This window comes from Bos javanicus, chromosome 10, assembly GCF_032452875.1.
Source record: "Bos javanicus breed banteng chromosome 10, ARS-OSU_banteng_1.0, whole genome shotgun sequence".
In the NCBI taxonomy this organism is placed as follows: Eukaryota; Metazoa; Chordata; class Mammalia; order Artiodactyla; family Bovidae; genus Bos; species Bos javanicus.
The window spans coordinates 61,376,214-61,402,841 of NC_083877.1; the positions used below are offsets into that span (position 1 = coordinate 61,376,214).

At 41.7% G+C, this 26,628-nt stretch overlaps 1 protein-coding gene across 1 annotated transcript in view; it reads left to right on the forward strand.

Annotated features, from left to right (window-relative positions):
* FBN1 (fibrillin 1) overlaps nt 1-26,628 on the forward strand; it is a 264,553-nt gene that overhangs the window by 184,282 nt on the left and 53,643 nt on the right. The window contains exons 33-44 of the mRNA XM_061428846.1: nt 4,907-5,029; nt 5,183-5,305; nt 6,761-6,886; nt 8,698-8,820; nt 10,490-10,612; nt 10,911-11,075; nt 13,627-13,695; nt 13,791-13,916; nt 15,136-15,258; nt 15,981-16,139; nt 19,425-19,496; nt 23,001-23,126. Coding sequence (XP_061284830.1) covers nt 4,907-5,029; nt 5,183-5,305; nt 6,761-6,886; nt 8,698-8,820; nt 10,490-10,612; nt 10,911-11,075; nt 13,627-13,695; nt 13,791-13,916; nt 15,136-15,258; nt 15,981-16,139; nt 19,425-19,496; nt 23,001-23,126 — 1,458 coding nt within the window. The remainder of the gene's footprint in view (nt 1-4,906; nt 5,030-5,182; nt 5,306-6,760; nt 6,887-8,697; nt 8,821-10,489; nt 10,613-10,910; nt 11,076-13,626; nt 13,696-13,790; nt 13,917-15,135; nt 15,259-15,980; nt 16,140-19,424; nt 19,497-23,000; nt 23,127-26,628) is intronic.

The window sequence follows — 26,628 nt, forward strand, 5'->3', positions numbered from 1 at the left end:
GAAAAGAATCTTAAAAAAAAAAGAGTGGATATATGTGTATGTGTAACTGATTCACTTTGCTGTCCACCTGAAACTAATACAATATTGTAAATCAACTATACTCCAATAAAAAAATTTTTTTTTAATAACGGGATTGCTGGGCAATTCCATTTCAGTCTTTCTGTTTTTCATAGGAGACATGTTGTGTGGGTGTAGTCCATGAAAGAGAATCATATACTTCAAAACCACCAGCCCCCAGTGAAAATTTGCCCTCATTTCCTTCCAGCTCCTTATCACTGCTAATTGTCCTCCACTGGCTGGTAGCCTGTGAAAACTCTGTGGGTGTTCAGTTAAATAATCTTGGCTCAAATTTGGGTCCAAATTGAAAAATCCAAGTAGCCTTCACGTTTGGCCTCTCCATTCACTCTAAGGTCCTCTTCCCCACCGCCTCCCCACAGAGATTCCACAGCGTACCAGCCCTGCTGGACTCGATGCCCAGAGACTGACCCCCACATGGCAGAAAAGCAAGCATTTGAGTGGGTGACACAGGCTCTCCTGACATGGCTGTCCAAGGAGGCCAGAGCAGCTCAGAGCACAAGCTCTTTCTCAAATGTCAGATTCAAGTGGAACCCACCCAGAACCTGGGCATGGGGTCTGCCAGACCACACCCTTGCTCTTCACAAGAGCCACGCCAGCGGGACCTTGGAGTCTCTGTGAGGGAGCTTTGGTGGGGTGAAGGAGGTTGCAGTGTCAGCCCTAAATTTGAATTTCTGTGCTTTTCTTGGCTTGTGCTTAATCTTAAAAAGGAATTTTCTGTCTGGAGCAAACTTGTGGGGGAAAGAGAACACTTGTGCAGAAAGAGATGTTCTTGGCAAGCGTGTGCTTTGTTTCCTTCATATTATTGAAGAGTGTTTGAATATGGTGTTTTTGTTTGCTTCGTTCCCTTATGACTCAGTTTCCCCTTCTGTTTGCTTTTACAATGAAGTACAGTCTTAGGCCCAAGTCTTCCATGCAAGCAATTAATAAATAATAGTTGGTGTGTACACACACATACACACACACATGCAGACAACTTCTATTCAGTGATGCCTTTAGACTTTATGACCAAGTCCTTTTAATTCATTTGTTGTAAACCGGTAGTGTAAGCTATTGAGATAATGACTTACACAAAGATTCACAAAATAGAAAACTGAATATGGCCTCCTGAGTTACTCTCTCTCCTTCTATTCCAAAGCCCACGATACATGGCCTCCTCTTGCAAACATAATTTCTTTTTGCCCCAAAAACATTGTGGTGAAACTGCAAATATTTTCTTGCATTAGAAATTTATGATTGTATATTGTTAATGGTAAAAAAAAAAAGGAGACTCTCCTTTTAAAAAAAATAGATATTTTCTTAATAGAGATTAAATATGGAAGGTAAAAAACCCACATGAAAATATTATCTTTGGTCATTAGAAAATTGAAAAGGAAAAGATAACAGGATTACTATATTGACAGGCTATGGATCATCTCTGAAAATTGTACTTAGCAGAAAAGATGAGTGAATATTTCTATAAGTCTATTAATACTCAACCAAGATATCTGAAAGCAGACTTCTCATCAGGACTTAGAACAAAGTCCTGATGTGACTGAAGAAATCAGCTTGATATAAGGCAGCCGTGGCTGAAGACAAAGAGCATCAAACAGGGGATGGGAAACTGAGTCCCAGGTGCTTCGGGCTCTTCTCACTGACCTTGGGGCCATGGCAAGTTCCCATGCCTTGGGGGACCTCTGTTTCCTCCTCTGAGAAATTGGGGATTAGGAAAGTCATATCCTAAGTTCTTTGCACTTAGAAAATTCCTTGATTCTTTAACATCTGGAGGTTTCAACTCTTAGGCAATGGAAATTCATTGTTTCTGCCTAACTCAGAGATCAGGACACATAAAGGAGGGCCATTAAGGCAGGACACTGCAGGGAGTGATCATCTGAGGAAGAAAGAAGTGTCCCTGGCCCTACCTGGGAGCCTGGAGTTCAGGCTTACTTTCTTGAATTCCCTGCTTATTTACCACTATTATCCCTCAGCTGGCCCTCCTCCTCATTTCCTTGGAATGTGCCATGCTCAATTAGTCAGTTGGTTAAAGCTCCCAGTCACAAGTTTAAAGCTGCCTGGTATGTGCCTCCCTTGACCTGCCTTAATAACTCAGTAGGTTCATGTGGCTGCCAAGGTTACTTTAAAATTCACCTACACAATACATTGTCACTGTAAGGACATTCTTCCAGGCATGTTTTCATTTCACTTATTAGTGATACTGCAAAGTATTTTTGTAGGAAAAAATGGCATTATTGTATTTTGTGTTTGCTCTAGAAGCTATAAAGAAGCCCAACTATCTCAGGACCATTTCAGAACTGCAGAGGGAGCATTTGGCAAATAGCATGCTTCCAAACACTTTCAAACCATTTAATTGGGCTTCTTAAGTAAACAAAAGGGTAAACATTAGTTGCTTGCCCAGTTTTTTCATGCCACTATTCAAGTGATTGCTAAAATTCTTGCAACATTTCATATGCCAAGATTCGCCTTCTTGATCTAAGTTTTGTGTTAAATGTTCATTTCCATATAGAGTCATAGTATCCATCCATACCTAGGAGCTCTTGTTCTTAGTTAATGAAAAAGTTGATTATGAGGTTATAATGTCTTTCAGTATATAGTGGGTTAATTTTGGGAAATAAGATTCTGGTACCAGTTCCAATTACGATCACCAGCTCCTTGTCTTACTTTTCAACTCAAGTTCTGACAACCATCTACCTGGAGATAGTGTCAGATTCCACAGGTTAAGGGATCAGTCCCATACAATTATGCCCACTTCAGATGCCCATTACAAGTCTAGGCTGTTTGTTACGTAAGCTTCTGACCAACTGGCTATAAATCAGAAGTTCCTATTACTCCTTCCTTAGGTTTGATTAACTTGCTAGAGTAGCTCACAGAACTCGGGAAACCAGTTTATTCATTTGATCTATCGGTTTACTGTAACAGTGTATAGGGGGTTCCCAGATGGCGCTAGTGGTAAAGAATCCACCAGCCAATGCCGGAGATGCAGGTTCAGTCCTTGGGTGGGGAAGATCCCCTGGAGTAGAAAATGGCAACCCACTCCAGTATTCCTGCCTGGAAAATTCCATGGACAGAGGACCGTGGCAGGCTACAGTCCATGGGGTTGCAAAAAGTTGGACATAACTGAGCATGAGCACAGCACATTAACGTGTGTAACTCAGGAGTAGGCTTTCCATACTGTTCATGGTGAGTTGGACCATAAAGAAGGCTGAGTGCCAATGATTGATGTTTTCGAACTGTGGTGCTGGAGAAGACTCTTTTGAGAGTCCCTTGGACAGCAAGGAGATCAAACCAGTCAATCCTAAAGGAAACTCTGAATATTCATTGGAAGGACTGATGCTGAAGCTGAAACTGCAATACTTTGGCCACCTGATGCGAAGAGCTGACTCACTGGAAAAGACCCTGATGCTGGGAAAGACTGAAGGCAGGAGGAGAAGGGGATGACAGAGGATGAGATGGTTGGATGGCATCACCAACTCAATGGACATGAGTTTGAGTAATCTAGCAGTTGGTGATAGACAGGGAAGCCTGGACTGCTGCAGTCCATGGGGTCTCAAAGAGTTGGACATAACTGAGCGACTGAACTGAATCAGAGATTGGTACTCTTGGCAACCAGCCGGCATCCTGAAGTGCTTTCCAAAAACTGCCTCATTAACATAACAAAAGACACCTTGATCACTCTTAGCACTTCGGAAATTCCAAGGGTTTTAGGAGCTCTGTGCCAGAAACAGGACAAAGACCTAATATGTATTTCTTCTTATAAATCACAGTTATCACAGGAAGCAAAAAATATTTGACTTTATGCTTTATATTCTCTTCTATAACACTTCTGTATTACAGAATCTATCTTGACTACATTTGGAAATGGAATTTTGAAGAATGGAGAATTTTTGAGAATTTAGAGTCTTTTAACAATGTGACCTTAGACTGGTTCTTGTTTTACTGAAAAATCTCTTTTGAATTGATTTGAGTTTTACAAGAAATATTCAAGAAGACTTGGGTCCCAAAGTGCTAGGACTCAAAAAAGATGGTTCACACACAGCCTTAAGGAATATTCTCTATAAATGCTTGAATTAGCAATACCTAAAGTGAAACATTTATAGAAATAAAGTGTGATTAAATAGTACAATGTTTTACATTTTTTTATTTTTTATTTTTTTAAATTTTTTTAAATTTTATTTTTAAACTTTACATAATTGTATTAGTTTTGCCAAATACCAAAATGAATCCATCATAGGTATACATGTGTTCCCTATCCTGAACCCTCCTCCCTCCTCCCTCCCCATACCATCCCTCTGGGTCATCCCAGTGCACTAGCCCCAAGCATCCAGTATCGTGCATCGAATGTTTTACATTTTAAAAATAAAATATATTTAGTTTATAGAATAGGATTGAAACGTTTTCTACATGCCAATATTGTATTCCTTTGTCTATATAAGATACGAAAGCAATGTGCATCATTTCTCTATAGTTAATTTAGTGAAAATGTTGGGAATAGAAACATATGACCATGAGCATTAATAGAATGTTAGGCAGCTCACTCTATTTTTTTAAGATCTTCAACTGGAATGAGGTTTCATTTTGTTTTGCAGTAATTGGACACTTACATTAAAATAATGGAAAATAGTTAAAGTTAACAATAAGAAGTAGCATCATATTGTTCTTTGTATCTTGAAATTTAAAATCATTCATTTTAAGTAAAGTATGAACGTCAGTGGTGAATCGATCTCTGTTACACTGTCAGAAGTGTAAAAGCAAGTCAACTTTTGAATATTGCTGAGTTATTTAGCATCTGTGCTAAACTTTTTTTTTCTTTTTAACTCACTGGTTATTTTCCCAGACATCAATGAATGTGAAATTGGAGCACACAACTGCGACAGACACGCTGTATGTACCAACACAGCAGGAAGCTTCAAATGCAGCTGTAGCCCCGGGTGGATTGGAGATGGCATTAAGTGCACTGGTGGGTTGGAAAAAAAAAGAAATTGCTTCGTATAAACTGCATGGATTATAAATATAAATATCTCAGTCCTGTAAAGAAAAATTTAACATGTGTATTATTGATTTTAAATGTCACAGTTTCTGTTCGTAATGACATGTCACCTCTTTCCTTAAGACCTGGACGAATGCTCCAATGGAACCCACATGTGCAGCCAACATGCAGACTGCAAGAACACCATGGGCTCCTACCGCTGCCTCTGCAAAGAGGGGTACACGGGCGATGGCTTCACTTGTACAGGTATGCTCGTGTTGGAAACAGCTATGTAAAGGGCAGTCAGAAAAGCAAGGTGCTCCATGTCCCTAGGACAGACCATCATTTGTTTTTTGAAGGCTGGGTCATTTATAGACAATTTGGAAGAGAAAATAGTTATTTGAAATGACATTCCTGTGGAATGGAAATTTGTAGCTGAATCAATCAGGGAGATCTCAGAAACTAAATATATATTTACATAGATATATACAGATAGATAGTTGATATATGTGTCATTGTATGTAATGATGTCATGAGTTTAAAACAAATCATGCTACCTTTTGTAAACCTTAGCCTTGATATTTTTGTGCCTGTGTGTCACTACTGACTTGTTTTCAATACTGAATCCAAGAGTGAACTTGATGCAGGAACGTATGTGAAGAAAAGAAATAAGATGTTCTGGAGCAGATCATCAGCATATATTTTTTTTCCCTCTAGCCATCATGGTGATCATTCCACATTGGTATAAGTAAGAACTTCATAACTGCTTTGAAAGGAATTCATTCACTTCCAGTTTTACAACATATTAATGACATCTTCTTCTCAGTGCTAATGCATCATCATAGAATTAATGTGGACTGTCACATATATTTAAATATATATGATTAGAAGCATTGTATAAAGAGATGATACACTTATCATGACCATATGTATACAGACAGCATTTTTTAAAGTCAGGGCACAGGCATTAAATAAGATACTGAGGAGTATTTCTCGTTGGCCATTAGGTAGCATAGCTGCTTATATGACCTGAAGCATTCATTTACCCTGAGCACTCTGCTCACAAGAAGTCATTTAAACATAAAAATGGCTGAGGCCCAGTAAGTGATTTGCCTGGATTTTGTTTTAACTCACTAAAAGTTTCATCATATTTGAAATTGTTTTTGCTTAACCCAGTAAAGTTTTGTCATCACAAACCTCCCATCGCTTTCTAGAAAATACTCCAAGTTTCATGTACCAGGCATGTATTGTTCGTGTGTCTGATGTTTAATGACTGTGATTATTAGCAAAACTCAGAAGATATTAAGTAGATAGGACTTTTTGGTCTCCTTAATAGCTGCTATTCTAGGTCCTTTGCTGCCCATCTGATTTGAGCCTGGATTTTGAGAATCAGGCACAAACCATGATATGTTATTTCCTGACATGGATATATCCTCACGTTGATTATCCTGCTTGCAGAAGCCTGAATGTGAATGATCCCTTTAACTTATTACCCACTTTACATCGTTAGAGATAACCTAGCATTCAGGATTCTGTCTCTGAACCCCATGTTCACTATATATTTAATACTGGCATTCAAAAGAGAAAAGTGAGTTTCAATGTTTCAAGTAGAAATTATGATAACACTAGTACCTTCTGGAAGTTCACAAGTATAAAAGTTCTCAGACCTGAGCAATCAGAAAGCTCCTAAGAAGAGTAACTTGTGTTTCTTTCTGGCTATAGATCTTGATGAGTGCTCTGAGAATCTAAACCTGTGTGGCAACGGCCAGTGCCTTAACGCCCCAGGAGGATACCGCTGTGAATGTGACATGGGCTTTGTGCCCAGTGCTGATGGGAAAGCCTGCGAAGGTAACTGATGGGGATGCTGCTGTGGGCTTTGCAGGGCCGGATGAAATTAGGTTATTTAAACGTTCCTGGTGGTTTTTATTTGTCTGTTTTTTTTTTTTTTTGATTTTTACACCAAGGTGTGTTTTGGCTTCCCATCTAATGTGTCAGTTCAGTTTGTATAGAGATTGGGTGTCCAGCCAGACCACTTCTTTTTGTGCAGAGAAAAATCTCAGCTTCTTGGCCCTAAGCTTCTTCACATCCAACTTTGGCCAGGTGTTTTGCAAGAGCACACCCATTTAGTCATAGGGAGGATGAGGATAACCAACTCAATGTAACATATTCATCCCCATTGCTGGGGGAAAGAGCTCAAAGTGCTGGTACCCTAAGAGAAAGGATTCTTTTTAAATATGGGAACACAGTTTTTAATCTCTGCTATGGTTTGGTTTCTAGAAATAAAGGTTTTAAAATACCAGCAAACTGAATGGTCTTGTCGATAGAATAATATCCTGGGTATGTCTCAGATGGTCTCTAAATATCTAATACATATAACATGGAACAGTCTTTTGCAAATCCATTCAGTAAGGGGTCCCTAGGGATAATACCGTATGTCACAACATCTCTCAGCATAAGGCTCTGTCTTTCTAAGAAGTGCTGGTCAGACAGGAAGAGTCCTGAGAACCTGCTGGCTAAGGATGGCTCCCACTAGGAAACACAAGATTCTTCTCTTTTACCCACGCTTGTCAAATCTAAGCACATTATCATCCCTCATTGAGAAGAATTAGTGACCACAGTAAATTGAAAAGATTTCAGTAGAAATAAACACATGATAACGATTGACAGTAGAGTTTAAACAAGACCCTGATTAATGTCTCAACTAATAGTTGTTGCCTGTTACTAGGACATTAACTCAAAAATTAATCTTTAGCTATGACATGTATACTGATTCCCTCATATAGTTCTACATAAATACTTTTCTTTGTTATGAAACCATTGGGTGTTCTTCACACAGTTTATATGAAGTAGGCAGAGTTTGATAAAAAAATTCCTCTGAGGCAAGAAACTAATTATGCTCTTGATCGTGTGCCTAATGCCTTGTTTACTTTTCGTACTGCAAACATCCAAGGAAAACAGGTGCTGTGCCACCTCTGGGAACAGAAATAGGCACAGTGAAAGTTTTGCTTCCCTTAATGCTATAAGGGAAGGTTTTGTTTGTTTGTTTGTTCTTAATATAAATCATCATTGGCAGAATGCTCATGGCTATTAAAAGCCAGTCTCAAGGCTGAAAATGTGCCTGGGTGCACAAGCAGAATGTTAACGTGAGGCAGGGACAAGCCTGGAAAATGCGTCTGCAGTTTTTAGATCTCCATCAGCAGTTGCAAACACACACCATAGTACTAGGGACACAGAGGGCTATATAAACTGATGATAAGAGTTACCACAGAGACTTTGGGGTTCTTAAAATTTTAACTCACAACAAAAACAAGAATATATAGATGAGAGCAACCAAAGAATTTAGTCTTAAGTGGCCTCATTTGGTTCTTCCTTTACAAAAGTGATGTGGACCCACATAAAACACCGTAAATTGGCTAACGTATATGTGAAATGCCTAGCCCTCTGCTTGGCATGTAGTAGGGGCTGAGAAAAGGGAAGTTCTCACCTAGGAGACTTCCTAACAGATGACAGATCATCTGAAAGCCTCTAGGAGAAGGACCTAGATTGATGTCAGATAGTGTTCATTTTCTTAACAATAACATCACTTGCCTTATTACATTAGGTAGCTTCTTTGGCAAGAACAATAGTTTAATTGCTCCCCCTTTCCATTGTTCCCCAAGATATCGATGAGTGCTCTCTTCCGAACATCTGTGTTTTTGGAACTTGCCACAACCTCCCTGGCCTCTTCCGCTGTGAATGTGAGATCGGCTATGAACTGGACAGAAGTGGTGGGAACTGCACAGGTAAGGCTTCCATTCGCACCGAGATCTGCTCTCAGGCGTCCCAGGGGACCCAGCTGCTGGTGTCTTGCGGGAACCATACAAGGTTTTTCATGGAGTTGCAAAAGAAAAGCAGGGAGAAGCATTAGGAACCACAGAATAAGTTTCTTCAGACCTGGCACTGATTAGATGTGAGGGTTCAGAGGAAAAAGTTGAGGAGAGCTCAAAGTGCAGTCAGTAGCCTAAGATACAAGTTTGTGGCTACAGAGGCATGTTCCTGTAGTTCCTTTTCTTCTTGGACACATTTTTGGAGAGTTTCCTTTTGTAGGCTGTGCCCTGGGATCATGGATTTCATCTTGAACTTCTCTGCTGAGACACTCACTTCAGAGTGTTACCAGAGAATGTGGTCTGTAACAGTCAGCCACCCACTTCTAGTGTGTAGATCATTTTCTTGTGGAGCAAAGAACCCTCCAGGAATTTAAGGAAGAAGCTAGAAAAGCCGTAGAAAGCATTCTGTAGATGACTGTCCCTCAGTTCACTTCGGCACTGAGTTAAAACTTTGAGAGCCATTTTCAGGTCTTCATCCTCCTTCCATTCAATGATACTAAGGAAACAGAGTCCATTCTGTATGGGATCAGGATTTCAAGAAAACCCCAGTTTTTCCAGCTACCTAAACAAGCCATGACTCAGTGGCTCTCCAATTATGACCACCATCACCACCTCCCTGAAATTGCTCTGGATCACAGTATTCTTCCCCAGGCACCCCTTCTTTTCTTGGTTTTCCTAAAAACTATTATGACACAAAGTCAGTCTCTAGCATACTGCAGCGAGTCTCCTCTCCATGGCCATGCTTCTCCCCCGTGTCTCACATCACCACCAGCATCACTCCCTCTCCCCACCCTGATTGCTCTTAGTCTGCCCTGCCCAAGTGTTACCAGGTCCGAGCAGGAGCAGCAGAGGGGAAGGGATCATCCTCAGTCCCCTATCTCCTCTCTCTGAATCAGCTTGTCTGGTTTTGAATATTTCGCAAGTGTTCAAAATAGACAAAAGGATTACACAGGGATGGCATTTGCCAAAACCCATGTCCTAAATATCTGGAATTCCGTTTTGGGGATAGAAACTGAAAGGGAAATATTCAGCCCAGCATCAGTAACGGGCGAGAGACTCTTAGTAGGGCTGAAGGAACATGCTAAGTTTCATGCATGCAGTCTGCGCTTGCGCTCAGCTACAGCGAGGCCAGTCCGCCCAGCGGGGGAAGCTGCAGAAGTCGCCTGCTCCGGCCGCTTCCCTGAGACATCTTGCTCTCATTTGATAAAATAACAAGCTGCACATATTAAATATATTTCCTTAAAACCTGTGTCTGAATTTTTGGTTGACCTGAGGTCACAGTAGTGTTTTGTTTTCAGTTACCTTCACTGGAATATTTTCCCTCGTTCCAAAGTTATATTTTCTCCTGATGACAAATTTGAATGTTAAATGTGTTCCAGGGGAAAGAGACCAAAGACTATGACATATTTCCTTCCTGAGGGATTTTGTTTCAGAAGTGGAAGACTATATTTCTAGGGGCAATTATAACTGGAAACTCTTTAAAAATTCGAGTTGGGAGCCCGAGATTTTGGTGCTACCGTTTTACAGTGATGCCTGCCCCACACTGGCTCAGGTAATAACTCTGGCCCTCGGTGTTCGGTTCTAGACGTTAATGAATGCCTGGATCCAACCACGTGCATCAGTGGGAACTGTGTCAATACTCCAGGCAGCTATACCTGTGACTGTCCACCCGATTTTGAGCTGAATCCAACTCGAGTTGGCTGTGTCGGTAAGATCTTAAACACTTTTCAGAGAAACACATTGTTGGTTATTTCTAAGGCAACATGGAACATTGCATTCTCAACTTCTGAAAAAAGTAATAAAATAACACAACGAAATGTAAATATTTCCTGAATCTGGTTTATATTTTCAGGTCCTCTTCTCTAGGTCAATTCCCAGTGTCTGTGTTGTGGCACTTTTTAGTTTAAATTATGGTTTTTAAACAGTTTCAGAAGTAGGTTTGAATTTTCAACCCTGACGTAGAAAGCATTGGCCTGACACTTCTTTTGTTTGCATGTGGTAAATAGATACCCGCTCTGGAAACTGCTATTTGGATATCCGTCCTCGGGGAGACAATGGAGATACAGCCTGCAGCAATGAAATTGGGGTTGGAGTGTCCAAGGCTTCCTGCTGCTGCTCTCTGGGTAAAGCCTGGGGCACTCCTTGTGAGCTGTGCCCGCCTGTGAACACATGTAAGTGGACATCCTCCTACTCATTATTATTGTTAGTCCAGCTCTGTCCAGTTCTCCTGCCTAGCTCCAGAGGATAGAAGCCACAGAGAGACGGAGCTGCTACTGGTCTGTATTCTTCAGCTGGTGGAGGGAGTGGGGGTTGAGGGGTGGAGATCATTCATTTCAGCCCTGCTGAGGAATCCCACTCCCAACGTGGGAGTCAGAATGCCTCCCCAGTTGGCTTGCACTCGAAGGTCAGGTGGGACAGGTAACATCTCATTTCTGAGTGTAAAGAAGATAGCGTTATTTTAAAGAAGGTTTTCCAGACTAGGTTGCTATGCTATGCTATGCTAAGTCGCTTCAGTCGTGTCCGACTCTGTGTGACCCCATAGACGGCAGCCCACCAGGCTCCCCCGTCCCTGGGATTCTCCAGGCAAGAACACTGGAGTGGGGTGCCATTTCCTTCTCCAATGGATGAAAGTGAAAAGTGAAAGTCAAGTCGCTCAGTCGTGTCTGACCCTCAGCGACCCCATGGACTGCAGCCTTCCAGGCTTCTCTGTCCATGGGATTTTCCAGGCAGGAGTACTGGAGTGGGGTGCCATTGCCTTCTCCGATAAAGAAGATAGCATTATTTTAAAGAAGGTTTTCCAGACTAGGTTACTTATGTCATATTTGGACACATTGATCTCTCCTCTTGTCATCTGTTGGCTGGTTTTAGAAGCTCTAGGACAGAGTGGGTTTCCCTGGGTGAAAAAGAAGCCATTAGTTAAGCAAATATAAAGTGGAAGATTGTTCCAGTCTTATGGTAAGACTTAAAAGAAAGGTTTAGAACGTGTTTTAAGGATGTAAATAATTAGTCTTTGAAAAACAAACAGCTTTCCATTTTTCTAAATGGATGCTGTATTATAACTCAGAGTCAGATACAGCTTCCAGGGCAAAAGTCAGTGGCTGCTGCTTATCAGGTATATTGAGATAGGTATTGATTCTTTCCTTGTTGAAGGGTCACTTACTCAGTTTCTCTAAGGTAATTTGTTGAGTACCTAGAAGATATACTTTGTGTGTGCAAAGGTGATAATTCATGGATAATTGGATGGATAATTCTAGTCTAATTGCTAGTTCCTGCTTTCCGGGAGCATACAGTTTAGCAAAATACTACCTAAACATGAAAGCTGTTATTCAGTGTAGACCTCAATAAGAGAAGAAAGAAGAGCAGACTCAGTGTCATGAGTGGAAGAAAGAATGTTCCTGTTTCCAGTTAGCACTCTGTCACTTGCCATGCATGTAACTTTGGAGTAAGCAAGCTATTTCTTCATTCATAAGATGCCTCATAGGATTAAATGAAGTCATTCCTGTAAAGCACTCAGCACAGAAACGAATGCTTGGCAGGCACCCCTTTCTCTCCTTTCTTCAGAAACAGAAGTCAGTTCTGATTGGCAGTGCCTGGTGATAACTTGGTACATTTTTTAATTGGGGCTTGAAGGAAGGGAGTGACATGAAAGAGGAGACTTAAAAAGAATGGACGATCACAGAAAGAGGAGGAGAGAAAAATAAAATAAAATAAAAATAAAAAATAAAAGAGGAGGATAGTTATTAATAATTTCATTGATGCTGAAAGAATTAAACCAAGATGTTTAGGTGTGTGTGGCAGGGTGGGGGCAGGGGGATCAGTTCTACTAAATAAGAATGATAAGCTAAGCATTAGAAGTCTACCCTACCTCAAACTGGATCAGAGCTAGAACTGAGATCTATGCATATATACATTTATGCATATATACATATAATTTCAGAAAACCACAAGGAGGATTATCAGATTTGGAAAGACCATGACGATTATGAAAGAACTGATTTGTATAGATGCTTATCAGAATGCTATAGCAGATGAGGGTCATTCTTATCCATGTGTTCCTGTATGGATCACACTGGTATGTGGTGCTGAAAGAAATGTTTTTGAGTGAAATACTTGGATGACAGAATTACTGGAGGAAATCAAAGGACCCTGTAAAAAGCTGGTTTTGGAAACCAGGGGAATCAGTGTTGCCATCAGCAGAAATGGCGGGGCAAGAAAGCCCTCTAGTCATTAAGGAGAGGAGAGGTAACATCGCATTCAAGAAAGAACAGCTTTTCCTAAGGCTCTGTTTGGAAAAGGTTTTGGAAATAAACTGGTGAGCAGTATGTAAGGGAAGCTATGATTCCCAGGAAGTAAGACTGAACAAAACATAAAAATGGAGGAGTTTGTTATAAAATAAAAATGGAAAGAAAAATCTTTAAAAGAAAGAACAGTAGAGATAAAGAATAAAATAGCTCATAAGAACATAAGACCAGAGAGTAGGTGGAAGGTTCACAGACTGAGGACGGGAGCCTTATGTTTGGCACATGTAGAAAAAGCCATTAGAAAGCACAAGTATATACAAAGATGCCAACTTGCTTCAGTTGGGTGGGGTAACTGCCAAAAATTCCTGTAAATGAATATTTTCAGGTGATGTCTGTATTTCTCTTGAGGATACTATTTCTAAAGGAATTTTAGATTTCAGAGAACTCAATCTGATTTTTGTTTGTTTGTTTGCTTCCGTAGCTGAGTACAAAATTCTTTGTCCTGGAGGAGAAGGTTTTCGACCCAACCCTATCACCGTTATATTGGAAGGTAATTCTGTTTCCTTTATCTTCAAGTGTGCCCCTTGGAACTTCCTTGAGTTGATTTATAGTGCTAAAGACATGCTGCTGTTTTCATCTTGATAGATATTGATGAGTGCCAGGAGCTTCCAGGGTTGTGCCAAGGCGGGAAATGTATCAATACCTTCGGCAGCTTCCAGTGCCGCTGTCCAACGGGCTACTACCTGAATGAAGATACCCGAGTGTGTGATGGTAAATGGCCCTTTTAGAATGATAAGTTCTTTCAGATATTGAGAACTGACCTCAAAAACCAGCGTACAGTTAGGCACCAGGAAAACTGAGACGCTAGCAAAATGTCTAAATGCCAGCATGGCCAGGTAACTATGCCACAGATGTGGCAGCTTGCACTCATATTAGTGATGTGATATGTTCAGCATACCCTAAATCTCCCTCTTTTCATGGGAAAATTGGAGTGTTTGTTATCTTGAACCATAGTCCCATTTATGCCTACAGTGAATTTTCCATTCTCTTCAGAAGAGCCATTTTTATTGGAGTAGCCCAGGTCTCATTTCAGTGGCTTCTATATTCTGGGCGATTCTGGGCTCCTCGTCTTGTCCTTTACTACTCATCATTTGTACTCAGCATTTAAATGAGCTTCTCTTCTGAGGCAGCTCCTTTGGTTGTATGGTGTAAGTGATGACTCCTGTTCCTCCTGTGTTACTGAAAAGATGGAGATTATTGACTACTGTTAGCTTTCAGAGCATGTGGACCACTGACTAGTGTGGGGAAATGCTTTTCATATGTATATAGGAGTTACACACTGATTAGGGAAGAGACCTTCTTATGTCCTGGAGGAGAAATATTCCTCTGGTTTTCCAAAAGGCTTAATAGGTGACCTCACCAGTGACAACCTTGTTGAATAGTAGTTGAACATCACAATGTATACAACACAGCTTAAGACCCATAGAGTTAACATAAATTAGAATCAACACCTGTGTTTGAAAATGGGGAAAGATGCATGATATACCTACTTCTGCAGGCTTATCTTCTGTGCTGTCTTACCATTGCACATTCATGAAGCCAGTGTTTGATGGCTTCAGGTTATATCAAATCCTTCCTGAGATTCTGTGAGCATATGAAGGACATAGTTGTCTTTCTGAAAGATATTTAAGAATTATCATTTCTCCACATTTCCATCGCTGCATGTGTTTGAGGATGTTGTACACTCATTTATTAAGAACTCACATCAGAAGGTACATTTTCCTTTTCTAAAACTCTTTTCCTGGAAATGCACACATCAGCACAGGCTAAGGACACTGATGAATGAAACATCCACATTTCTCATCCAGATTGCAAAGTGCCCTGAGGATGTTCTCTTCCACTATCAACATGTATATTGACCCCTGAGTCCCAGACCATTCTAAAGAGTGAAATTTCTGTATTCACATACCACTTTCTTTTTGGATTGTAGATGTGAATGAATGTGAAACTCCCGGAATCTGTGGTCCAGGGACATGTTACAACACTGTTGGCAACTACACCTGTATCTGCCCTCCAGACTACATGCAAGTGAATGGGGGGAATAATTGCATGGGTAAGTCCCAGCTTTTCTTTATAAAGCATGTTCGGTCCTCATCTGCAAAGAGAAAAAGAGCCTCCAAGCCCAGCAATTCATCCTCAGTGTTATGTTACTCATCAGAGCGAGTGCTGCTACCCTTTGCCTCCTCCCCTGTAAACCCTAAGTTTGGTCTTTTCTCAGCACCTCGTGTGGGTGGTTGGGAGTTTTCTTTAAAATGTAACGTTGGAAAATCCCAAACAAAGGTTTAATAGTACTTCTTTTGTTTGACTCTGGGTGTATCTTTATACAATGATATTTACAGCACTGACCTACAGTATTAAAACATCATGAGTCGGAAATGAGAGAATCACTGCCAAGAGCAGTGGAGAATTGTTACTAGGAGACTGGGTGGAGAGTCATGTAAAGTTTATTAAGGCCACAGCTACATAATGACTCAGTTCCGTGGCACAAAACACCAGGGAATATATTAGGTTGGCCCAAAAGTTCGTTTGGGTTTTTAGTAAGATGTTTTAGAAAAACCTGAACAAACATTTGGGCCAACCCGATATTTCTTAAAGTCCTTTTCCTTGTGGCAGCAGAGGTAGATGGAAGGTTGAGAGCCAGCTTTTACTGCTCTTATCAAAGTCAAGTTACAATACAGTTCAAAAGAGACTCCTTCCTTGAGCATCTCTGTTAGAATCTCCCTATCAGGATTTCCCCAGAGCATCACCAGTCCCTGCCTTCCTCCTCTCCTCTAGATATGAGGAGGAGTCTGTGCTACAGGAACTATTATGCTGACAACCAGACCTGCGATGGAGAACTGTTGTTCAACATGACCAAGAAGATGTGCTGTTGTTCCTACAACATTGGCCGGGCCTGGAACAAGCCCTGTGAACAGTGCCCCATTCCAAGCACAGGTGGGTTTTAGTTTCGCCATTACCAGAAAGATAACTTGGTACCTTCCCCGTGAATTGTTGGAGAAATGAGTCTCAGCCAGGGGGAGAAAAAGGGTGCATTGTCCATCTTCATAAAAAAAGATTAGCTCACAAAGGCAAATGTTGAAATTCACAGTTGATCTGGTCCTTTCAGCCGAAAATTGAGTCATAAAATATATTTTCCAGTTTATTACACAAGTTCTTTTACCAGCCTGTAGACTCAGCATATCACAAAAATATAGAAGTTGTTATTGTTAGGGAGTTTGCCATATAACTTAAAGTCTGGAAACAGTGGGCAAAGCAGTTTGACAAATACACCATATTCCTATATTGTTTACTTACTTATAACCATCAATTTTACTTATTCATAACTAATCTTGTTCCAAAAAGAATTCAAGATGGCCCACAAAGATGCATATGTAAAATAAGAAGGCCTAATGCAAATGGAAAGCATGCATAAGAAACTCAAAGCAAGGGTAATTAATACACAAGATCCAAGCTGGGAAGGCCTGCACACTTGCCAGTGATGAGCAACAGCTTGGGCGCTACACCTTCTAGAGCTTATATGAAGAGAGAGATGATCGAGTCTAACAGTCTCAATGACCACAGAGCAAACTCAGAACTAAAGAAAAGCACGACTCAGGGACCTCCCTGTGGTCCAGTGGCTAAGACTCTACACTCCAAATGAAGGGGGCCCAGGTTCCATCCCTGGCCAGGGGCCTATTAGTAGACCCCACACGCCACAACTAAGAGTGCATGCTCTAACTAAAGAGCCCAGACCCCCAACAAAGATGGAAGATCCTGTGTACTGCAGCTAAGACCCAGCGCAGCCAAATTAAAAAAGAAAAGCACAACTCCTTGGTATAGAGAAATTTCTTCTTATATCCTCATACAGAAAAATCTATATAATGTTATCTATTTGAAAAAGGAAAGAGCCAAATTCATATTCTAAGAGTAAATGAAGCAAAAACTTTGGTGCAGTGTTCTTATATGGGAGATGATATATATCATGATGGTGTCATTTACTAATGATGATCTAGATCATCTTTATGATTTTAAAAAATTAATTAATTAATTTGCCTGTGCCAAGTCTTAGTTGTGGCATATGGAATCTAGTTCCCTGGGATCGAACCCAGGGCCCCTACACTGCGAGTGCAGAGTCTTAGCCACTGGGCCACCATCTTTATGATTTAGAGTGAACAAACTACCATGCAAAGTACTGATCTGAGAATTGTGTAGTATCTACTCCATTCCTCACAGCGATATGTAAAATACCCAATCTATTCTCTGGTGCTAACTGACAATGCGAAAAAACAGAAGATTCTTTTTTAGTAAAATGTACCATTTCATCCACTGCTTCCTCCAGAAATAATGTAATAGCTATCACTTAGAATTACAAGTTGTTTCCACTCTGCAAGATGTTGTTAGACCTGGGTTTGGCAAACAAGAGCCTATGGGCCAAATCCAGCCTGCCTCCTATTTCTGTATGGCCCACAAGCTAAAAGTAATTTTGACATCTGAAAATTTTATGAACTTCAAATTTTAGTAAATAAAATTTTATGAGAATATGGCCCCACTAATTTATTTACATATTATCTATGGTTGCTTTTGTGAAATATTTGAGTAATTTTAACAAAGACTGCACAGTTTGCAAAACCTAAAATATGTACTTTTTAGCTTTTTAAGAAAATATTTGCTGACCCCGATCCTGACCGTTGGCCTTCAAATCTTTTATTATCCATTGTTAGTGTTGTCAGTTGCACGGTCATGTCCGACTCTGAGACCCCATGGACTGCAGCACGCCAGGCTTCCCTGTCCTTCACCATCTCCCAGAGCTTGCTCAAACTCGTGTCCACTGAATTGGTGATGCCATCCAACCCTCTTGTCCTCTGTTGTCCCCATCTCCTCCTGCCTTCAATCTTTCCCAAGATTATATATACATAGCTGTCATTAAAAAACCTGACAGTTACCCACACTTGATGTGTGTGTATTTACAAGTAAAAGTATATGTACATGTGTCTCTGTATATTTGTTTTTTTATTATATTAAGAAATGCATTTATATTTTCATAAACTGTTTTATTATAAAATGTACATAAAATTAGTTTTTAAATTGGATTTTACAAAGATAGATATCCTAGTATTTTTGTTTTTTATCTTGATGCACCATTGTACATACGTTCCCTTTCAGACCACTATGGAGATCTCTGATAACAACTGTCGTTTACTTTCAGAAATATCTGTCTGGGTTCTAGGTATCTGCATACTATTAATATAAAATGCAAGAGTTCATCTTCACGTTGAATATTGGCCAAATCCAATCATGGCTTTTCATTAGCTATGCAGTCTGCACACATTTTAGGAGTCCCTGAAGTTTGGATGGTCAGTGGAGCTGGTGTGACACTTGTTGGACGTGAACACTCATAGATTAAGGAAAGAAAGCACTAGGAAAAGAACATGCTATGTTTTGTTTAAAATACTTCCAGAAACCTTTTACTAATTTTCAGTAGGTTTACCCATAAGGGAGTGGCCATCTTGAGCTTAAATTGATACCATGCCATATCAGTTATACTCATGATCAAGAATTACAGAATCTCAGAGTTAAAGGGAACCACAGATGACATTTAGTGCATCCTTAATTAACAAGTTTGATGAAAATTCATGTCAGGGGGAAAAGGACAAAGGGTCAGGGGAGGGAGAGGGAGTAAACAAAAGAACTGCAGCAAAAATAATAATCCAGCTCCAAAAATTAGAGTAATGAGGTTCAGTTGGTTGTTTGACATGAATGAGTCATTAACAGACCTGAAATCAAGAATTTAGCTACATTTGCTATTGTTATCCCCAGTCTGCCAAGGAAATGGCTTTTGTACACATTCATTAAATCCTAGATTCCTTAATACAGAGTGGAAAGAGGCACTCAGACCAGTCCCAGGTTTCAGAGCTGAACAGCATCCCCATAGAAACCCAAATTCCCTCAGGCAAGCTCATACAAATGAGTGCATTTGATATAGAGACCTCTGCTTCAGCCTCAATATTACGTCAACAGGAGGTCACTTTTCCTGCATCACTTTTCTTAGGGACAAGGTTACACCATCTGTAGAAATTCTCAATTTTTTTTTTTTTTTAACAAAGGTCAATTTATTTTAAATTCTTCCAAATACAGGTAAATATCTTTTAAGAATGTTTTCCAAGTAATTTTGTTCAGCTCATTATTCTTCGTCTATGCTATTCCCACCCTGCTTACCCCACCTTTGTTCAATCACTGCAGATGAATTTGCTACACTCTGTGGAAGTCAACGGCCAGGCTTTGTCATCGACATCTATACCGGTTTACCTGTCGGTGAGTTACAATGCCATTGTTGCAGCTTTTTGTCTCTGCCTTTGTGTTAAGAAAAGGAAGTACACGCTGTTATTTTCTCAAATTTGCTTTTTTTGTTTCTTAGAAGGAAAAAGCATTAGACAGTGCCATTTACCTTTATTGAAATTTTGATTCTTCGTTTGAAACAAATTGTGCAGACACCCTGTGTAGCCCCACCTAATTGGCAGCAGCATTTGTTGGTCATGATTAAGGGGACTGGAAAGCTTTTCACAAAATCACAATCAAGCTTCGTTAAACCAACCCTAGGCATCAACAAAAAGGGAGATTCTGGGAGTAAAGCCAGTTGACGTTTGATTTGACTATAATTCCCAATCCTTCCGTCTGACTAAGACAAGAGTTTAATATGACTGTTCATACCAATCCTTATGTGTGGGTTGTTCATATAAAGCCCTTTTGGTGGAGCAGTTTTATCTCATGGGGAATCTCCACAGGTCATCTGCTTTGGGATTTTTAGATGTGAAATATAAAAGTCTTTCCAATCGGAGGCCCTGTCTGGTAACTGGAGCAGAGACCACTGCAGTGCTCAAGATGCTTATGTGAGATTCAGAAATACTGCACAGCATTCAGCCAGTAGAAGCAAGGCCTTTGTGGTTTAAAACCAAATAACATAAAAATAGATGGAAAGCCATTGCATTCTCCGAGTTTTTCCCCAATGTGATTTATACGGATCCTCAGATGCCCCTCTGAATTCTGAGCAATTGTGTCTAGTAGCAAACATCACCATTTGGTCTGTTCCACCTTATTGCTAATAAGTAAACTGAAATCCACATCAGCCTTTCCAGTGACCTTGTTTAAGAAAACAAGGGTCTGGTCCAGCAATCAGCCGGGCTCTCTTTGTGCCAAATCCATATGGCTCCGCAACCTAGTCAACATCCAAAGAAACTTCATGGTTTGGAAGGAAAACCTGCTAAATGACATTGGCATGAAACACCTGGCCCCAGCTGCTTTGTTTTTCCCCTTCCCAAAACAGATCTTTTCATCTCCCTAGACTCTCTGATCCGAAGATAAGTGGTCTTTAATAGTAGTGGTTCTCCACGGACGAACCAGGCGTGTACCCTAGCAAGGCCTACCCTCCAATGTTGGCAGCAGGCAAAGACTCAAAACAGCATTAAGAGCATCCACTAATAAAGCTGGAAAGGCCCCAGGCATCCTTAGGCCAAACGCCTTGCCTTACAGTTGAGGGGACAGAGGCCCAGACAGGGAAGGGGACTCAGCCGAGGTCACTTGGCTAATTAATAACAGAACTGGGATCAGAACCCAGTCCTGACTCACAGCTTGCTTTGCCTCTAGCTCTTGAAAACTGGAAATGTGATAGTTAGCAGTATACTTATTGTTAGCAAATTCCAGCATGACAAAATATTTAGATGACTGAGAAACTTTGTTTTATTTAAGCTTTCTACTCTCCTTCTGAAAGGTCTGAAGATTGTTGGCATATAGAACTCATTCGTGTGGGGTTAAAACTATAGCAAGTTTATTAATCTTGTCTTTAAGTATAAACTTTTCCAAGCTGAAGTTCAAATGGAATCCAGACAGGAAAAGAAAATATAATTTTTAATATGTGCTTTTGCTATGTTGTGCCTAACAATGGCTAGAAATTTGACCCAGCCTGTTATTGTTAAACTTGATAATACATCACTTATATTTAAAACAAATGAATGTGAACATAACACTTCATGTTTTAACCCATACATAGTTCAAGAATGTCTGAATTTTTTTTTTGTTTCTTGCTGATGATACATAGTTGTGATATCTTTGCCTCACTTTTTAACAACATACATGACAAATGTGTACAAAATCTAAAGCATAATTACTTATATTCAAAATAGAAATATACCCTTTGATATTCTAAGCTATTTTTTTTTTTTCATTAAAGAGATCAATTTGTCCTAAAACAAAATCAAGCCCTTTAGAAAAAGGTCTAACATAAATCTGTGGCCTGTGAACTTTCTCCTTCAAAGCAGATTGCCTTTGGGTATGATTCTTCTGAAAATGCAGCAGCTCTTGTGGGTTCCACGAAAGTCAATGGCCATGTTACAACTTGGGCAAAGTACCTGGCAGAGGCTCCTGACTCTGGCATGGAAAGAAAAGTATCTCAACAATAGTATCAGAAACTTAATGGATTGGAAAGACCAAAACTTTGTATCCCCTCCCAGCTTCTGAACTGTTTTGTGAAACTGCACAGGACTGGTAGAGGGGCCCTCTGGGATAGCAAGTCCTTCAATAATGGTTTTGTGAAGATTGTTTGACTGTGGAAGAGCATAAGGGAGGAAGGGTAGCCTGCTAGCGGATTCCTGGGATCAAATCTACTTCCTGGTGGCTGTATGGTCTTTGGTGAGTTCCAGCCTCCGACCTGTCCTCAGTTCCATCACTTGCATCAGGAGGATGGTCAGAGTGCCTAGAGACCATCTCACAGGGTGGCTGTGATGATTTGGCAACTACGTCCAGTTAAACGCTTGAGAAATACACCATGTGTATAGCAGGTGAGGCACCGTACCATTGCTGCCACTGCTGCTGTTATTATCCTAGAGGACGCTGAATGGCTGAGAGTTCAGAGCAGGTCAGGCAGACAGCGGACCCGCCAGGCTCGTGAGGAGACCCGACTTGCCCACACGGCTCCCTCGCCAGCTTGCTTTAGCAGCCGGGGCCCTGGCTGTGCTCTCACTCCTACTTCGGTCCTGCTTTAATCCTCATCAACTCCACTTCCAGGTGTTGGTTCTTAATCAAATGTCAGGCAGCATACCAGGGGCCAGTGACACCGAGGTGTAGCAGCCAGCCCTGGCCCCGGGCCTGGGGAGGCCACAGTCTACTGTGACTGTCCTTCCTCACTTCTGGCTCTGTCTACATGGTCAGCCTGGGCCCAGCTTACCTCCTCAGACCTGACTTACTTCCTTAACTTCCTTACCAAAGCCACGCAAAGGAGGAGCAGGGCGTTGAGCTGAAATTTGGAAGATCAGAGTTGGCTCCGACCATGGGATCATCTTCTGTTCTTCAGCAGCTCTTTGCTCTCATCCCCACCAGCCACCACCATACACTTGGGGTAGAGAGACCAGTTACTCTCGGCAGTCACTTTCATTCTGCTCCACTGGTGCACAGGGCCCAGTGGGTGCAAAATCTCCTACCTGGACAGAGCTAATGTTTTATAACAAAACCAGAAAGATAGATGATCAATGAGATAGACATAGGAGTGTCTGACAAGCAGCTTAGTGATCTAAGTTTGCTCTTCATTGACTTCCCCCACTTCTATCACCACCCGGCACATACATGTACATGCCAGGCACATGGATGTACATGCCAGCACACACACACACACACACACACACACACACACACACACATGCACTGTCTCTTCTTTGGCTTTAAACCTTACACAGAACTAGTTAGAAGCAGCCAACTTTCAATTCCAGTTTACCCTGCCCAGGGACCACATACCGGGCCATCACTCACACGTGCTTGCTCTGTTTCCAGATATCGACGAGTGTCGGGAGATCCCAGGGGTCTGTGAAAACGGTGTGTGTATCAACATGGTCGGCAGCTTCCGTTGTGAATGTCCAGTGGGCTTCTTCTATAATGACAAGTTGTTGGTTTGTGAAGGTAAGAGATGTTGCTCTGTATCACATCCAGAAATAAGCCAATTTTACAACATTGGAATTTCAGAAATTCATCAAACTCTAGCTATAGTGAAGGGCACCCTGTGGATCAACAGACATTTCACTGCCAAAAAAAAAATTCCCTAACTCTACTCCCAGTGGGCAAAGCAGGATGTCCATTTCCCAGTCCTCTCCACTGCCCCCTCCCTCAACACAGAGTGTATTAGATTTCCCAGCTGATATGAAAAAGCCTTGAGGTCCTAGGTGTGTCCAATGGATGGCTATTGTTTTACACAGCTTGAAAGTGAGCACGAGTGGTGGGCAGTCATCTTGAGTTGAATCTCAAAATCAGTGTTCTCTTCCAAGCGGAGCCTTTGCTCCTCCCCAGTGAAAACACGGTTAATGCAAATATTTCAAATGCATGAGAGAATTCCAAATGGCAAGAACAGCAAATTCGATTTTATACGAAGAATGTTGGCATGCGTGCAAAATGGTACTTTTTTCATTTTCAAATTACCTCCCCTTGCCATGTGTATGTACTGTGATTCTGCGCATTCCTCACCGCACTTCATATTTTTCCGACATCTGGGGAAGATAGTGTTCTTTTACATTTTAGTAAAAGGGACGTTGCTGGTTATTAAATATACCATGGGCCCTAGGACAGCTAGAGTAATTTTCTTATTTCATACTTAAACTCAGAGCCTCTAACAGAGTTCTTGTTCATGTTAGAAAGGCTTATTGCTCCTTAGAGCATGTATTACACCATATAGGTAAACATTTTAATGTTAAAAAATCTTTTTCTCCTAAACTAGGGACAACTTAGAGACCACGAGTAAAGTTATAACCCCGAGCACAGGCTTGTTAAATTCTCCTCACCAGGCTTTCTGTTCCTGTGGCCAAGTTGGCAAGCATCCCTTACTCTGCCTGCTGTGTGGGGGGACTAGAAACAGGGGGACAGCTATTCCTAGCCTTCCTAAAGAGATAGTCATTTGGGGGCTTTGGTTCAGGCCCCGGGCTTCTGGAGACCGTCAAGGATCAGGTGTGGGGAGGAGGCAGAATGTGGAAAAAGAGAAGAGAGCCCAAAGCAGATGACCTGTGGTGCGAGGGGCAGCTGCCTGCTCTTCGCCACTGTCTCCCACCTCTGGTGCATGCCTAAGGATGCCTGTCCACTTCTGTGGCATCTCCCCTTCTCTTCCATTCAGAGCTGGTCACTCTACCCAAGTGCCTCTTTGATACGTATCTCTGCTGAAGCTGCAGCCCTTGACCAGAAACCAGAGGCACGGCCACCCATGACCACCATGTCAACCTAGACCTTGTCACACCCTTGATATTGAAAACCTACAGCTGTACCCGTGGAAGGCGGCTCGCTGTCAGGGTAGCGTTTGGCTACCCTGACAGAGATTACAGAGTGCTCCAGCTTTTGGTTTCCGTTTCATAGGATATCCATCTTCAGGGTGAATGTTTAATCCAGGGTCAGCTGCTTCCCAGCACACTCCTAGCTCTCAGACTCAGAAAAGGAAGGTTGATTTAGCACATGCCTCATCCAGACTGCAGTTGGAATGGATTCCAGAAGTGATTCAGGGAGGATCTGTGTGTCTGCTCTCCCCCAGCATGCATAGGATCAGATGTTAGGCATCTGAGGCATCAGGGAAATGCTTGTCTAGGACACCGTTTGGCTTCTCCAGCTACAGAAGCTACCCTCTGTGTTTCTCTACACTCTTTATGAGGAGCAGGGCAGGCCTGGTGGGTAAGGTGGTGCTGGATCCTGGGCCCTAGTAACCCATGGTGGGCATACTCTGCTCCTGTATGAGACACACACCCCATGTTAGACAGATAGGCCCACTGACTGCCCACAGTCCTGAGGTTTTCCCACCACAGAGCACATACCTCGGAGGCCTAGGTTGGTGTATTTGCCGCCCCCTAGTGGGAACTTTGGCTGAGCCAACTTCTGCATGAAACCCCAGCACTGGTGCTGAGAGCTGACTTTCACCTGTGTTTCTGGCTGCTCCCTATACTGGATTTAGACTGAATTAGAATGCTTGGAGAAGGAAAATGGCAACCCATTCCAGTGTTCTTGCCTGGAGAATCCCAGGGACAGGGGAGCCTGGTGGGCTGCTGTCTATGGGGTCGCACAGAGTCAGACACTACTGAAGCAACTTAGCAGCAGCAGCAGCAGCAGCAGAATGCTTCATAGGAGCAGGGGAAGACAATATGCGTTTTGCCCCATTGGTATCACCTGGACTGAAGTATATTCTGCAGTGCCCTAAAGCGAAACTGAATTAGATGGCTGGTAACATTTTTAAGAGATAGGCAAGCAACTCCCCGAGCATAGGCAAAGCTCTGGAGCACACAATAGCCACTTTATTCTTTTCTTTAATAGTGAGCATTTGGTTATTTTCAGTGGTTTTGTGTGTAATCTTTATGTTAAGTCTCCTAGATTTGACTGCCATGTGGCAGAAATTTAAGCAGGAGCTTCTGCAGCCCTGCAGCTCAAAGCACCTTCTGCGGACCTGTGGACCAGCATCACTTGGGAGCTTATTGGAAGCACAGACTCTCAAGCCACTCCCCTGACACACTGAGTCGGAATCTGTATTTCAATAAAATCTTAAGTGATTTAAACGCACATCAAAGTTTGAGATGCTCTGCTCTGCAGGCCCTACAACAAAAGCAACCTGACTGATTTCCCAACCCCCCTGCACTTTGAGCAAATACAAGACTTCCTAGGATATTAGTCTATACTCTTATCAAATGTGGCCCTTGAGGCTGAGATTCACAACTTTTTCTAGAGATTAACATAATTAGAACCTGTAGATGATAATAAATCCAGTATTTGCATTTACGAAAAATATTAGTAAAGCAGGAAAATTAGAAAAGCTTTCCATCTTCCAATGTTTGTTCAATAAGTGAAAGTGAAAGTGAAGTCGCTCAGTCGTGTCTGACTTTTGCGACCCCATGGACTGTATGTAGCCTACCAGACTCCTCCCTCCATGGGATTCTCCAGGCAAGAGTACTGGAGTGGGGTGCCACTTCCTTCTCTAGGGGATCTTCCCGACCCAGGGATTGAACCCGGGTCTCCTGAATTCCAGGCAGATGCTTTAACCTCTGAGCCACCAGGGAAGCCCAAGAAAATATAAATCTGTGTTGTGTGAGAGCCTTCATTTGCCTTTGTTACCAAGTCCAGGCTCAACCTGCTTGCCGCACAATAGGCCAATAATCAGGAGATGAGGTGTTGAGGCAAGAAATAGCAACTTTGTTTGGAAAGCCTGGCATCAGAGAAGATGGCAGACTAGAGTTTAGAGTACCATCTCATCAGGGTCTGGATGCCAGTTTCTTATATAGAACAGAGGGAGGGAGGGAGGGAGGAGGTGAGGAGGTAAAGTAAAAAGCCCATACATCTTGCAAAATATCTCCTGGTTTGGCCAGCACTGCGGAGAGGATGTGTCAATTTGCTTTTTCCTGCAGTCCTTCACAGGTGGGCAGGATCAGGGTATTTCTCTGTGCACTGA